Source organism: Schistocerca piceifrons, chromosome X, assembly GCF_021461385.2.
Source record: "Schistocerca piceifrons isolate TAMUIC-IGC-003096 chromosome X, iqSchPice1.1, whole genome shotgun sequence".
Classification (NCBI taxonomy): Eukaryota; Metazoa; Arthropoda; class Insecta; order Orthoptera; family Acrididae; genus Schistocerca; species Schistocerca piceifrons.
The window spans coordinates 657,316,330-657,333,206 of record NC_060149.1 but is presented as its reverse complement, the minus strand read 5'-3'; the positions used below and the strand labels follow the sequence as shown (position 1 = coordinate 657,333,206).

Sequence of the window (16,877 nt, the reverse complement as noted above, 5' to 3'; positions counted from 1 at the left end):
AAACGACTAAGAATGAAATACGGTGGCTCAACAAAATGTTTACAGAACACTCCACATAGCTGGTCCATGCAGTTATACAGTACTCAACTAATAATTTGAGATAAATGTGGTGGCAGTGACGTTCTCCTGTGATATTAAAAAAAAGTGTCAAAAGTATCCATGGCTCTTTCTGTGAAACAGACTCTAAAAATTCTTTTCTTAGCACCTGATTTTGATAATACAGAGCTAACCAAAGTATGCCATGAATAATAAGCCAAAATACTTCCACATCCCGGTCCACGTTATATAATTTGCAGTTTTTCTCGCCTCTTTCACGTCACAAGATGCGCACACTTTGCCTGCCGTCCACAGACTGACTCATGCCACACAGGAGCCTTTAAGTTCGACCGCCAGATCCCCGTTTTCTATTCCCGCCTAGCTAATTGCGTAGCGGAGAATCTTCCCTCCAAGTTTTACATCATTACAAACCCCCAAATTTCCCTCTGCATGAGCCGGCGGGTGTGGCCGAGCGGTTCTAGGTGCTTCAGTCTGGAACCGCGCGACCGCTACGGTCACAGGTTCGAATCCTTCCTTGGGCATGGATGTGTGTGCTGTCCTTAGGTTAGTTAGGTTTATGTAGTTCAAAGTTCTAGGGGACTGACGGCCTCAGATGTTAAGTCCCATAGTGCTCAGAGCCATTTGAACCATTTCCCTCTGCATGAACCAGTATTACAAGTGAAGTTTTAACATTATCATTCTTTTACGGTGTATTAGCTTTGAAATTATATTTGTAGATTAATTAAAGTTACATAAATGGTCATAAATAATGAATAAAACATTCACACAGACCTTACATGAAAGAGTTTGGTGATACAAAAGTCACGTTAAGAAAAACAAAAAAGGAGGATAGAGAACACAATTATAGGTTATATCGATAATAGTGTTTCAGGTTCTCATACTTGCCAGATTAGCCGAGAGCGCTAATGCGCTGCTTCGTGGACTCGAGTAAGCACGCCGGCCCCTGATCGAATCCACCCGGTGGATTAACAACGTGGGCCAGTGTGTCGACCAGTCTGCATGTGGTTTTTAGGCGGTTTTTCACATTCCACTAGGTGAATACCGGGCTGGTCCCCACATTCCGCCTCAGTTACAGCACTTGCACACAGTTTTAACATGTTCGCACTATTTTATGGTTTACACTGTACGCAGACAGCTGCGGTACGCTGATTCTGTCCTGGGGTGTATGGGTGGTGGCACGAAGGGCATCCAGCAACCCCTTTAAATTAACCATGCCAAATCCGTCGTAACCCCGCTCACCCTGCGAAAACTTCGGTACAAAGGCGCAAGCGAAAGCAATTGGACTTGTAAAACAGAGAACTGAGGTATAAAGATTGTCGAATAATAACTTCGCGTCATAAGCCTGATGTCAAGGCACACACTTATCCCTCAAAATTATATATGCAACAGCAATAAAATAAAATACGCGTTTAAAGACGCTGGTGCAACGACAAACTGATGAAATTCTTCAAATGTCACTAAACATGCTGCAAAAAAGCGATGTTTTAAGTCCTTTTTATTTGTGCATAAACTTCGTCTTTTAGATTAACTCAAAGACAAACATCAAATGACATTAGGTCATGCGGGCCAACTGACAACGCATTCACCCCCTATACAACGACCAGGAATGAACTGAGTGAGCACTTTCGTAGCCATAGCGCAGTAGTGAGTCGGACACCCATCGGTTGGAACAAAGTACGGCACAGTCGCATTATTCAGTACAGCAACAGACAAATCTTCCTCCCATTGTTGCATAGACACAACAGGGCAGTAATTGATTTCAAGGAGACATTAAAATGTCTTATAGTTTGTCCGCTTTTGTGACTTTACGTGTTTCCCTGTACTACAACGCATCCGGTCATCCAGCAGAATGATACACCACTCTTTCTTCATTTGGAGCAGGCAAACAATTTCTAAATATTCTTCACGATTATGTACGCCACGTACATTTATTGAATTGCTTGGACGGTAATGAGGGAACCGAAGCAGATGGGAGACTTCTTACATTGATCATGAGTCATTCGCTCCATAAGCTTCAAGACTCCACACAAGTTGGTGTCATATATAGTTAATCGGTCCGTCGGACGATTCTTTGAAAACACTGTTATGATAGGCGACAGACTTGGCAAGGAGCGCATGCTATCTGTGCGGTAAATAATACCCTAAAAAGACCTTGCATCGAAAGTGATATAAAACGGCGATATTTATCTCAGTGTTTTCAGTATTATATCAAGGCTGAAAATTCTGGGCGTCTAACTTCACCAACTTTGCCGTAATTCACTAACATTTATCACACACGTTTCCAAAATACCTATTTGCGCGGGTCTCGAACGGCAGCATTAAATTCAGTTCCATGAGTCCCGTACGCGTGTCAACAATGGTGTAGAATGCAGGTGCATCAAGAATGAGAAACTTTTCGAATACTTATCTCCCACTGGGAAACGATATTTTACTTGTCTGCCAACTGCACGGTACACTATAAAGAGTTTGAACTATTATTGTTTAAGATCGTTGCCGACGAACTGCAGTCAGCGGGGCAGCATGAACCAGGCGTGTGCTGCAAAGGCCCACACGCAGGTTCTTTCGCTGATCGGTACCTGAGGAGGCACTGTTGGTAGTCAGTTGGTTCATCTGGGCAGTCAGGTGCTTGACAGTTAAACGTCTATTCGCCCGTACACATCCTAGCAGCCGTCGTTCACCCATGCCATCTATGGCCTGCGGTTTCCATTTTGCCATTTACGGTACACTTCAATCACGGCGGCATACGAACAGTTTACAAACACAGTCGTTTCAGATATGCTTCCATCCTCGGCCCGGCAGCTAATGATCATTCCCTTTTGCACGTCAGATAAATCGCACCGTTTCCTCATTACGACAACAAGTGCACTTGTTTCCGCGGCCCCCGACATGTTTTACATCCCCTCCACTGTCAGTGCTGCTACCTGCGGTCTGGTGCCGGAGACTTTTGATCGGATAGTGCATCTGGTACTAACAAAAGTGTAGTAAACTGATCTGATAAATTTTGATGGAGCTTGTTACAGGATGTTGTGGCAGTTTAAGCTAACAAAAAGATGTGCACATTTGTAAGCTAATAGAATCAAATGATTAGTAACGCGAGCAGTCTCCCTTAGTGGCGAAGTAATATCCGCATTAACTTGGAGGGTATGCCGGCACCTATTATTTTTCCTCGTTTATGTATCCTGACACGTCACAGTACCACATCGCCAGTCATGTCCATCATTCCATTCAACATAGAAACTTCTGATAGCAACATGACGCAGAAATTCAAGTTTTCGAACGTGGATTCATGAAAATAGGAATCACTCAAGTCCTGTTGCTGTCGTAACCAACCCGAGACAGTCGTTTGTGGAGTTTTGACTCCAATGAATGCATATCTCCATCACCATAACTCGTTTTCTGTAGGACGGTCAATAATTCACACCAACTGTCAGACAATAGTTTGTGTCAGTACTATAATCTTAATCGACTTAGCGCGAGCTACATTTTTGCATAAACCAGACAGCATTACGAACCTCCCTTTCCCGTTACGGCGTGCCAGAGCTAACTGGACGGTCCACTTCTTGTTAATCGAGAATAATGTGGTGTCACCGCCAGACACCAGTTACGTCTTCAGTTACGTCATTTGCTACGACCTAGCAAGGCGCCATTATCAGTTGCTATTGATATTGTAAAGAATGTACAGACAAGAGCTGTATTCAACATTATGGATTAAAGTTAAGTATTCCACCATCTGCGTCCGTTTTTCTAAGTTCTAATTTCCTTGTCCTGTTCCAGACCTCACGCCAGCCTGCGTGAGCTTAAACGCGTGCCTTTCGGCTTCCTCTAACATTAGTGGGTTGGCTCTCCTGCCAATCCACAACAAATAACAACTTATCTATCTGTCCCTCTGTCCCTCCATCGGTCATCGTTCAGCAATCAACACACACTCATCAAAATGACCTGCAAGAAACAATTACACTTATGGCACAACACAAACAATTTACAATGTAAAATTACCCAGTAATGCACACATAATCAGAACCTTCTGATATATATGGCAGCTACCCAAGCCGGCAATGTCAATTGACATTTACGTTTCTATAGTTGTCACCAGGGTCGTATTTAGCAGCTATGGACCCATAGCCTCAGTCTGTCGTACAGGCCTTATCATGGGATACTTTGTAATAAATAACCCACAAAATAAGAGTTTTAAACCGATTTTCAACTGTAGTCCACAATCGAGAATTTCAGGTTTAGTAATTAGTAGTATAAAATTTTGCTATACAGTTTATGATTAAATGAGCTGACAATAATAAAAAGAATGAAAAGAATTTAGATCATTAAGGTACTGAACACAATTTATTAAACGCTATGAGCAACCGTATATTTTTAAGATGCAAAGAATTTAAAAAGAATAACTGTCAGTGGGCACTGATGTGCGTTAATGGGGAAAGCTGAAATTTGTACTGGACCAGCATTCAAATCCGGGTCGCCTACTTACCAGGCAAATGCGCTGACCACTGGACCATCCGGACGCATTGGTTCAGATGGTTCAAATGGCTCTGAGCACTATGCGACTTAACTTCTAAGGTCATCAGTCGCCTAGAACTTAGAACTAATTAAACCTAACTAACCTAAGGACATCACACTCATCCATGCCCGAGGCAGGATTCGAACCTGCGACCGTATCGGTCGTTCGGTTCCAGACTGCAGCGCCTAGAACCGCACGGCCACTCTTGCCGGCGACGCATTGGTCTACAGTCCTATGCGGACTACTCTAGCACGCTTCCCCTCAGCCCCAAATTCTCGACTTATATTCACACACTACAGATATATTGCCCCTTGCCCATTATCATCATTACTAGCGGTACTTCGTCCATTCCCATAAGAGTTCGAGCTTAGTATGCATCTGTACTGAAGACATTATTGGCTGTCCTCGCCTTAATTAAATACATGTGACGCTTCGTCTCTCGGAAAATCTCCCAACCAGCACGGGATTTGGAAATGACAGGATCTTGAAACTTATTTTACATCCAAACACTATATTCCCAGACATGGTGTCCCCAACAAAACTTCATTTACATAGTCCCCTCTACAACTCCTAGACTCCTGCAATAGTAGTAGTGTATATTGCAACTATAAGAAAATACTTTTTTTTTAAATACAATATAATAAACGAAATATATCTACCAAAGAGAATTTTACTTGTATTTAGTACATATACAATAAATCCCCAAGTAATATGTCTTACAATTAAAGTTTTAAATAATTTTATTTGCAAATTGGTTTACGTTAGCACTTCATATTCTGAAGTTATAAGTTATATTTTTCCTAGTATATCTCTAGATCTCACCTGTTTTTATGTTTAATGGCTCTAAGCATTATGGGACTTAGCATCTGAGGTCATCAGTCCCTTAGACTTACAACTACTTAAACCTAAATAACCTGAGGACACCACACACATCCAAGCCCGAGGCAGGATTCGAACCTGCGACCGTAGCAGCAGTGCGATTCCGGACTGAAGCGCCTAGCACCGCTCGGCAACAACGGCCGGCAATCCCTTTATACATATGCCTACCTGATAATGGTCTAAAAACGAGGTTGTACAACGCATAAAGAAAAAAGTGACGGCTTCAGACGGCACTAAATCATTTAATCAATTTAAACTAAACCGGAATGATTAGTTTGTCTTTTAACAAGGAGATTGGAAGTTTGATTTTGATGAAATTAAAAGCTGAGAGTGGGCTTTTGTTCTTTTGGTTTGTGATAGTGAGCGACAGGTAAATTTTTATAGAGATCTCGATAATAAGAAAACTCTTCTGAGTTTTGTTGGCTCCTAGTTTCCATTAAGTAAGGCTTGGAGGACATCGAATTCACTTCACACCGGCTACACTCCTCTGGTTATTGTTTTCAAAACCTTCTTAAGCGCCAACCGTTTGACTGGGAACACGCTGGTAGGGGGCGTGGAGTTTGAGAGGTGAATGCTGATTTCAATCACTTCAAGTACCTACTGAAACGTTCAGCGGAAAAGCCCATAAAAATATTGCGTCTATGACTTATACTCTTATGAAGAAATCCCGCGGCTGAGTATTAAATGTAAGCTACATTTTTATTTTTAAATTAAAATTTTTATGGTACGGTCCCCTTTGTTGTGCGGCCAAAACTGAAGCTGTGATACACTCCGCCTAAAAGCGGCCATGTCTGTCACTGATATGAAATCGTATTCCAAAAATGTTGCTATCTACATCTACATCCATACTCCGCAAGCCACCTGCGGTGTGTGGCGGAGGGTACTTTGAGTACCTCTATCGATTCTCCCTTCTATTCCAGTCTCGTATTGTTCGTGGAAAGAAAAATTGTCGGTATGCCTCTGTGTGGGCTCTAATCTCTCTGATGTTATCCTCATGGTGTCTTCGCGAGATACACGTAGGAGGGAGCAATATACTGCTTGACTCCTCGGTGAAGGTATGTTCTCGAAACTTCAACAAAAGCCCGTACCGAGCTTCTGAGCGTCTCTCTTGCACAGTCTTCCACTGTAGTTTATCTATCATCTCCGTAACGCTTTCGCGATTACTAAAGGATCCTGTAACGAAGCGCGCTGCTCTGCGTTGGATCTTCTCTATCTCTTCTATCAACCCTATCTGGTACGGATCCCACACTGGTGAGCAATATTCAAGCAGTGGGCGAACAAGTGTACTGTAACCTACTTCGTTTGTTCTCGGATTGCATTTCCGTAGGATTCTTCCAATGAATCTCAGTCCCATCTGCTTCACCGACGATCAACTTTATATGATCATTCCATTTCAAATCACTCCTAATGCCTACTCCCAGGTAATTTATGGAATGAAATGCTTCCAGTAGCTGACCTGCTATATTGTATCTAAATGATAAAGGATCTTTCTTTCTATGTATTCGCAGCACATTACACTTGTCTACATTGAGATTCAGTTGCCATTCCCTGCACCATGCGTCAATTCATGAAGTAATTCCTTCACGATATAATTATTTCTTTGTCTCAGTGGTACATTCTAAAAATCAGTCAGCCAGTCACTAGTTTACAAATAACTCAAAGGTGTTAAACAAAGTGCTCGAAAGACAGCCTAAAAGTAAGAAATTTCAAAATGAAATTGGCGTTGTGATTGCAGGTTCCGGCTGTACTTCCAGCGGGTGCTGTGTAGTTTGTGCTGCTGCCTGTCGAAGCGGAAGCAGCGGGACGCGGGTATGGGCATGGCTTACTTCCGCAACCAGCCGAACAACAGATCCCAGGGCGGGAGGACGCAGCTCAGGACAAGTGAGTACTTTACACAGCAACAACAATTTTCATGGTGTGTCACATAAGAATCTTAAGTAAACAACACACGCAATCACATAACAGTTTCTTACACAATGATTCAGTATGTCAAATAATGCAATTCATTGTCCACAACTTATAAGGCTAAGCTTTCATCAATCTGGTAGTTGTTTTGAACACAACAATGCATTACTAAGCCCGGCCATATTGGAGGTGCTATAACCGTGCCTTATTCCGACTTTTGCAACTGACGTACGCAGACAGTTCTAGGTAGACTTTCCGGTTAGCGTAAACTCCGAACCACCGGACAACTTGGCATTTTTTTCCATTAACGAACATTTCCATGAGTGAAAGAAGTGGCATCTGTTAACAACTGAACTGCATACCTTCGCATCCATATGCTAGCACTAAACTACTGATTAACCGATCCAACTCCACACGTCATAACAATATAGAAATGGAAATTGTCACAGCAAACCACTGTCTCAATTTAGAGTAATGTGAGTCACCAGAATTAATTTTCATTCTGCAGTGGAATGTACGCCAATTTGTAGCTTCCAGATGGATTAAAACTGAGTGCCGAACTGAAGATATAAGTAATGAGAGGATCAGAAATGACACTTTAGTTCAAAGAATATTATTTCACTGAACTCACCGCGATTTATGGAAGTTTGCTGGACATTACGAAAGGCGGGAGATGATTCTCAACAGAGCGTTTAATCACCACGGACGTCAATGCATGCTCCGCAACGTGCTCCCATGCTAGACACGATGTTGGTAATGAGTTCTCATGGCATGGCGTCCATTCCTCCACCATTGCTGTCGACAACTGCTGGAGGGACGTTGGTGAATGTGGACGTGATGGACTATGTCTCCATAACGCATCCTTACATGCTCTATGTGATTTAAGTCGGCGGAACGATCAGGCCACTCCATTCGCCGAATATTCTGGGCCGCCTTTTATCATCCATAAAAGTGAAGTCAGAGTCGAATACACCCCTGAAAAGACGTACATGAGGAAGGAGTACAGTGTCACAATAAAATTGACCGGTGAGTTTCTCGTGTTCAAATATGTGAAGGTCAGGACGTCCATGTAACATTATGCCTCTCCACTCCTTAAGAGCTGGATCACCAGAAACTACCATTATCGACAATGTTCCTGGGTGCCTTACGTGTCCAGACTCTCGTACATATGGGAGGGCATTCAGCACTGCCGAAAATGAGCGTTTTTGTGGTCCAGCTGTATGTGGGGCATAACGTTTTATAGACCTAAAAACCTCACGATCTTCGATCACTCAGGCGTACATTCATGATTTATTTCATTTTTGTGCATGACAATACGCAATGGCATCGAAATGCGCCTGTGTATTAGTTCTCTGAAAGTGAGCATTTTAGGGATATGGACTGGAATGCCAGTTTTTACGACTTAAAGCCCATAGAGCACTAGACGGATGGGTTGGGGAAACGTAACGCAGCACGCCCACATGCACCAACGACTACTCAGTAGTTGTCAACCGAGCTATCGAAAGATCTGAACGTTCTGCCACAAGAACTCCTGAACAGCTTCGTGGCCAGCTGGGTAGCACACTGTAGCACACGAATTTTCGTCAGTGGTGATAACACATCACACTAAAAACCATTCCCCCCCTCTTGTAAAGTCTAGGGGATCGCGATAAATAGCAGTGACTTCATTTTAATTATTGTCTGTGGGTAAAAATGTCGTTTTTGATGGCCTCATTGCGTATATCTTTCAGTTACACTATGTGATCAAAAGTACCCGGACACCTGGCTGAAAATGAATTACAAGCTCGAAGAGCCCTCCATCGGTATTGCTGGAATTCAGTATGGGTTTGGCCCACACTTAGCCTTGATGATAGCTTCCTCTTTCGCTGGCATACGTTCAGTCAGGTGCTGGAAGGTTTCTTGGGGTATGGCAGTCCATTCTTCACGGAGTGCTGCACTGAGGAGAGGTATCGATGTCGGTCGGTGAGGCCTGGCACGAAGTCGGTGTTCGAAAACTTCCCAAAGGTGTTCTATAGGATTCACATCAGGACTCTGTGCAGACCACTCCATTACGGAGATGTTATTGTCGTGTAACCACTTGACCACAGGCTTTACATTATGAAAATGTGCTCGATCGTGTTTAAAGGTGCAATCGCCATCCCCGAATTTCTCTTCAACAGTGTGGAGCAAGAAGGTGCTGAAAACATCAATGAAGCCCTGTGCGGTGATACTGTGATAGTGCCACGCAAAGCAACAAGGGGTGCAAGCCCCTCCATGAAAAACACGACCACACCATAACACTACCGCCCTCGAATTTTACTGGTGGAACTACACACGCTGGCAGATGACGTTCACCGGGCATTCGGCATACTCACACCCTGCCATCGGATCGCCACATTGTGTACCGTGATTCGTCACTTCGCACAACGTTTTCCCACTGTTCAATCGTGCAATGTTTACGATCCTTACACCAAGCGAAGCGTTGTTTGGCATTTACCGGCGTGATGTGTGGCCGCTCGACAATGAAATCTAAGTTTTCTCACCTCCCGCCTAACTGTCATACTACTTACAGTGGATCCTGATGCAGTTTGGAATTTCAGTGTGATGGTCTGGATAGATGTCTGCCTATTACACATTACGACCCTCTTCAACTGGTGGCGGTCTCTGTCAGTCAACAAATGAGGTCGGCCTTGTGCTGTACGTATCCCTTCATGTTTCCACTTCGCTATCACGTCGGAAACAGTGGACCTAGGGATGTTTAGGAGCGCAGAAATCTCGCGTACAGACGTATTACAAAAGTGACCGCCACTCACCTGACCACGTTCGAAGTCTGTGCGTCCCGCGGAGTGCTTCATTCTTCTCTCTCACAATGTCTAATGACTACTGAGGTCGCTGATATGGAGTATCTAGCAGAAGGTGGCAGCACAACGCACATAATATGAAAAACGCTTGTTTTTGGAGATTTTGTATCCCGCCTGGACAGGCGGTGCGTGGGTCTGCTCCTGTGAATTGCTTCTTTAATATAGGCCGAGAGTGAAGGAAGCGAGTAGGAGCAGGAGAAGTGCAGTACTCCGGTACTGCATGAAACTTTAACACTTTTAATAGAGTCAAAAACACAAGTAAATATCAAATGCATACATAACTTTGGCTAGGATGAGCACGTAGGTGTGAAGCCGTAGTCCATGTCTAATCCTGTGAAGTTAGGATGACTGTGCTGTAGATTCTCAAAACTAACAAATACTCGTTGCGGTCCAAACTTTAACTGAACGTAACTAAGCCTCAATAGCAAGCTAGCCGACTCGGTAGTAGAAGCGACATTTCCCGGCCGTCTGCTCTTGATGAAAAGGGGCCGAAATCGAGATGGCACTCCCTGAGCTCCACAGCGTCGGCGAGAGGGCGCTGTGGTTGGCGTAGTTAGTCTTCTCTCGTGGTGCCAACTTACGAGAGCGTGCACCTACGTTGTGGCATTGTAACTATCGACGCCACAGGGGCTGTCCGGATACTTTCGATCATATAGTGTACCTCCTGTACTATTCTGTAGCAGCTATTTCTATGCATGGTCTAAGTTACGTCGAGCTGTTTTACTTGACAGTGACTCATCATGTGGAAGTTACTTTCGTCAAAGAAAAAAAAAAAAGAAAAGAAAGAAAGAGAATGATGGTAATGGCCCTTCGACATATCGTAAATGGAGTTTCCATCATAGATGGGGGATAAGTCAATATACCTTAAACATTATTCCCTAAGAGGTCGTAACAAACTTGTCAAAATATTTGCAAATGTACAAAACTCTGAAGTGCGTATTACTGTTCTTAGGCTATAGCAGACAAGCATCATCAAACAGAAAATCTAATTACAAAGACGATTTTTACTGTTCATTGCACTGATACCGAACATCAGTCAGATTTGACATAGCGCTCCCGCAATTTTATACTTTAAATCATATATACATCAGTCCGCTCTGCTACGAAATTCGTCAGTGGAGTAGTAAGAGTTCACCACCAATAATTCTCTTAGGCCTCTCTTGTACTGACCTATATTAATAGTTAAACATTTTATGGCCTTTGACAATGTTATTTAAAGTTTGTTTTCTTCAATAATGGAAACCTGTCTGCACCAAAGTGAGTAACCCCTAAACTTTATGAAGGTTATTCTTGTTTCTAGTACTGACTCAATGAACTGAATTGTTGGTATGAAGGAGAGATGTAGGGGACCTTGGGGCAGAACGGGATACTTAATGTTTAACAATTTCTGTAAAATAAGGGAACACAAGGAAACACTTCTTAAAGTTATAAAAACAACACCTTGTAGTGTAACCTAATGTACCTTATTTTAAAATCACTTAAAACAATAGATTTTGCATTTTTTACAATTTTTCAAAGAAAGTCTTGCGTATTTCCCGTTCCGCCCCACCCACGGGGCAGAATGGGATAAGGGTATTTTTTGTTAAATTATTACATAAACATTGAATTTGAGTTACGAATATCGTTTAAACTATGACAAAATGTTGTATAACAGGTAATTCAAACTACGGAATGTGTAATTTAAACAATTAAAAGTCATTCTTCAAAATAAGAAAATATTTTAATGTCATTCTGAAAAATGTACAGTGCTTAATAACCACCAAACCACTAACTACTAGCCCTTTCGACAATAGTCACAAATCAGTATTTCCTCTTCATCTTCACTGTCTATGCCAGCACATGAATTGTGTGCCCACTCTGGCATGCGACCCAGCCCTCATTAGAAAAGGAGTAGAAGTCCCCACAGTACAGACACTCAGCATCTTCTCTCTCTCTCTCTCTCTCTCTCTGATTCTCTCTTCTCCATCATCTCCTTCCTTGTGTTTTTCTTAAGGTCTCTGATTTGGTTTTTTTGGGTGTACAGTTTGATATTTTTGCCTTAAGTTGCATTGCACCTGACGTCTCTGTCATGACATTGTTTATATTCGTGCACCCTCCTCCTTTCTGCAGGCCTATTTTACGTGCGACAGCATTCTGCAATTCCTTCTTATAAGGAGAATCTGTTAATACGACGGTTTTTCCTTTTCGTCTTGTAGTCCGCTGAGTATTTTGACAGATTTGTGGGATTGGAATGACAGCCTCGGGCGATATCTGGAAAGCTGAGTTGTTCGGCGAACATAGCACGTTGGGAGAGTCTGGCATCCATGAACATCCAGGCTGGGTTTGCTTTCTACTTGCATCAAAATATGACGGGGCAGAACGGGACACTATCCCTTTCTGCCCCGTCCCGTTCCGCCCAAAGAGCACTTTTGAGGTTAACAACTTTTATGGGGTGTAATAACTGACGTAATTAAACGCATTAAATAACTAAAGTATAACAAATGCCACGCACTTTAAGGGAATGTGTCATTTTAGGGTATACAATTAACAATTAACAGCTTACCTGGCGTTGAAGTTCACCAAACGTTAGAACAACGCTAGCGGTAACGTGATGGACAACAATTCACTTAGATCTCGCAGTTCAAACTAAATCACAATGGCTGCCCTCACTTCCATTCATTAGGAGAAATAGTTACATGGCCATACAACAGGTTGCAACACTGTACAGTCTAGAAAAGAACAATTTCCCATTGTGCCCCGCTATCCCGTTCTGCCCCGAGTTCCCCTACTATTTATTACAAATTTGTGACAAAATTAAGCAATAATTATATTGGAAAGCAGTATTTATTATTCCAAGTTAGTTTAAAAGGCTACAGCAGGATTTTTTTGAGTTCATACCACAAGTAATTCAAATTACACACTTTTCGACTCGGTAAACCTCAGAATGCCTTGATGAGATACCTCAAAAAATGTAACTATGTGAAATGGAATTAAAGTATGCAAGGTTTCTTATTTTGTCACTCAAGGACCAAAGAAACTGGTTTAGGCATGGGTATGGAAATACAGAGATACGTAAACAGGCAGAATACGGCGTTGCGTTCTACAAGGTCTATATAAGACTACAAGTGTCTGGCGCAGTTGTGAGATCAGTTACTGCTGCTACAATGGCAGGTTATCAGGTTTTAAGTAAATTTGAACGTGGTGTCATAGTCGTGGCACGATCGATGGAAAATTTGCGTTAAGTTACTATGGGGCCAAGCTGCTGAGATCATTGGTCTCTAGCCTTACACACTACTTAATCTAACTTAAACTATTTTACGCTAAGGACAACACACACACCTATAACCGAGGGAAGACTCGAACTTCCGAGGGAGGAGAGAAGCGTGAACCGTGGCAAGGAGCCCTGAGACCGCACTGCTACACCGCGCGGCCGGGAGTTGGGACACAGAATCTCCGAGGAGGATATGAAATAGGCAATTCCCCGTACAACTGTTTCACGAGTGTACCATGAATATCAGGAATCCGATAAAACTTCAAATCTTCGACATCACTGTGGCCGGGAAAAGATCCTGCAATACCGAGGGCAACGTAGTCTGAAGAGAATCGTTCAAAGGGACAGAAGTGCAACCCTTCCGCAAATTGCTGCAGATTTCAATGCTTGACCATCAGCCAATGTGAGCGCGAGAACCATTCAACGAAACATCATCGAGATGGGCTTTTGGAGCCGAAGGCCCACTCGTAAACCCTTGATAACAGCACGGCACAAAGCTTTACGCCTCGCTTGGGCCCATCAACACCGACATTGGATTGTTGATGACTGGAAACATCTTGCTTGGTCGGAATAGTTTCGTTTCAAATAATGTCGATCGGATGGAATGTGCGGGAATGGAGACGACCTCATGAGTCCATACACCCTACAAGTCATCTGGGGACTGTTTAAGGTGGTGGAGGCTCTGTAATAGTGTGAGGCCTGTGTAGTTGGAGTGATACGGGCCCCTGATAAATCTAGATACGACTCTGATGGTGACACGCACGTAAGCATCCTGTCTGATCGCCTGCATCTACAGTCCATTCCGACGGACTTAGGTAATTTCTGCAGGACAATGCGACTCCCCACATGTCCAGAACTGCTACAGAGTTCTCCAGGAACACTATACTGAGTTTGAACATTTCCGCTGGCCATCAAACTCCCCAGGCATGAACATTATTGAACATAGCTGGGATGCCTTGCAACGTGCTGTTCAGAAGAGATCTCCACCCACTCGTACTCTTACGGATTTATGGACAGCCTGCAGTATTTATCAGACATTAGTCTAGCCCACGCCACGCCATGTTGCGACATTTCTTCGTGCTCGCGGGAGCCCTACACGACATTAGGCAGGTGTACCACATTCTTTCGCTCTTCAGTGTATATTACCTATGTCTGACAATATCCTGCATTATATATCAAGATTTTTAGCACTTCAGCAGTTCTGTGGGATGACCCTCCCATTTAAGATTATTATCAGGTTATAATCCCAAGAACTGAACAATGGCAGCTCCTTCTAGGTGTTTGTCGTCTTGTTTTACATATATAAAGTGATAAAACCTCTTACAAATTCTGAGATTAGTGGACCTTTCCATAGGTTAGTGACATTGTATTTACTAGCTCCAGTTTATTACTGTCTAAGATTATTTCATTAAATTATGTTCCTAAAGCTATACTTGAGCTTATATGTATTGCATTGTTTGTTTTATCTGAAAACAAAACAAGCTTTGCATCTGGTATCATTACTGATAAAAGGTCATTAATATGTACGAAAAATGTAAGTACTATGAAACGGAATATTGTGGGACACCACATCTTATTATTTCCCAGTTGGATGAGCCTGCCGGAGTGGCCGAGCTGTTCTAGGCACGTCAGCCCGGAACCGTGCGACTGCTACGGTCGCAGGTTCGAATCCTGCCTCGGGCATGGATGTGTGTGATGTCCCTAGGTTAGTTAGGTTTAACTAGTTCTAAGTTCTAGGGGACTGATGACCTCAGAAGTTATGTCCCGTAGTGCTCAGAGCCATTTGAACCATTTTAAACCCAGTTGGCTGATGACGGATACCATAATTCAGAAATCTTTTCTGTTTACTCTTTCCTTTTCCTGTCAAAAATATATTATTTGAAGATTTTGAGGTATTTCTCTTTACACAATAGTATAAGGGACAGTCAAATGACAACAAGACAGATGGAAAAAAGTACGTAAAGTGTTTATTATTCCAAAAGTAATTGTTATAACCGTTAATACATTTGTTCCACTGTGAGAAAAGGCGGTCAATGCCTTTATGGAGAAATGATTGCAGTTACGTACGGAAGCATGATTGCCTAGGCGTGCCCCCGTTTATTCTGTCTATATGTTGTCAATTTTGTTTCGAGTACGCTCCAAGTGTTTCGATGGGAAGCCTTTACCAAATTTCCATACATTCCTGATCTCTCGACATGTGATTTCCACACTTTTGGTGCCCTGAAGATACGGTCACATGGCTAAGAAGCACATTGTAATATATTTACTAAACTGTTCGAGGATGATGAGAAAAGTGGAACTGGACGTAAGTTTCATTGTGTTTCTTAATAATCCTTTCTTAAACAGAGCCTTATCTTCAGCATAATTCAGCCAATAGGGAAATGTTTCAGGGAGAATCACCTTGACCCAATAATAATTTAGTATGTTACTAAGATAATTAACTTTCTTGTTACTTTATCATAGCCACTAGAACATTTAGATTTTAATGAGTTTATGGTATACATTAGGTTTCGTGTTGTTGTGAGGGTCATGTTCGTATTACTAGTGGCTAGTCTGAAATATTCCATAGCAGCGTCTACGGAATCTGACAGTCGCATCTTTTCAGTAACTGTTATGAAATGCCTATTTAAAGTTTGCAACGCTGCACACAGTTAATAACTTAATCTTAAATCTGCTTTGCTCCTGCTCTCCTCTGCTTATGGCAGTCGCCTAGTTCACTGTATTCTATATTGTCTTTATTTTGTTATGTGCTGTGACTGTCATCATATTGTATATATTTCCCTTTGATGTCTATATTACTGTCTTGTGCTTTCGCTTCAGCATCACAGCTGTTTCAACCTAATTCTGGCGAGCATTCAGCCTCCTTTTAACATCTAGGAAGCCAGTCCTGCTGTCATATACAACAGCTATCCACGCCATGATTCTAGCACTTAGGAAGTTGTAGATCACTAGAGTTGCTACTTTCGGTGGCTTTTCACGCTGTCATCTAGGGACACGTTGATCAGGCTGTTACAAACAGAAGAAAGTCACTACTGAACACCGCAATGTCTCTGTTGACTGTGCCTCTACATCATCCTGCTGTGGTGTTATATCAGCGGTAAGGAACATTTGGCAACGTGAAAACTCCACCCACATTCTGGTAATGTGATCCCTGAGGCTCCTGGTGACACTACATGTAGCTTCGGCCCAAATTTCAGCTGTTCATCCGTCTTTTCTTCGGAACAAGTCGAAAAATGCAATGATTTTTATCGTGGTGTAGTTCTTCTGGAAGAATCCGTGCCTACTCTTTTAGCCACACTGCTGTCCGTTCGTTGTTCAGCCTTTGCGCTACAGAAACCTGTCTGTGAGATATGTCAGTATGATGCCCCGATGTCCATCATGCTGACGGCTCCGTCTCTGTCAAAGTCTGAAAGTCCTCTGGGCTAGCTGCGTTGTG

At 42.7% G+C, this 16,877-nt stretch overlaps 1 protein-coding gene across 1 annotated transcript in view; it reads left to right on the top strand.

Annotated features, from left to right (window-relative positions):
- Nucleotides 1–16,877, top strand: part of LOC124722577 (tachykinin-like peptides receptor 86C) — a 315,719-nt gene that overhangs the window by 272,826 nt on the left and 26,016 nt on the right. The window contains exon 6 of the mRNA XM_047247716.1: nucleotides 7,182–7,327. Coding sequence (XP_047103672.1) covers nucleotides 7,182–7,327 — 146 coding nt within the window. The remainder of the gene's footprint in view (nucleotides 1–7,181; nucleotides 7,328–16,877) is intronic.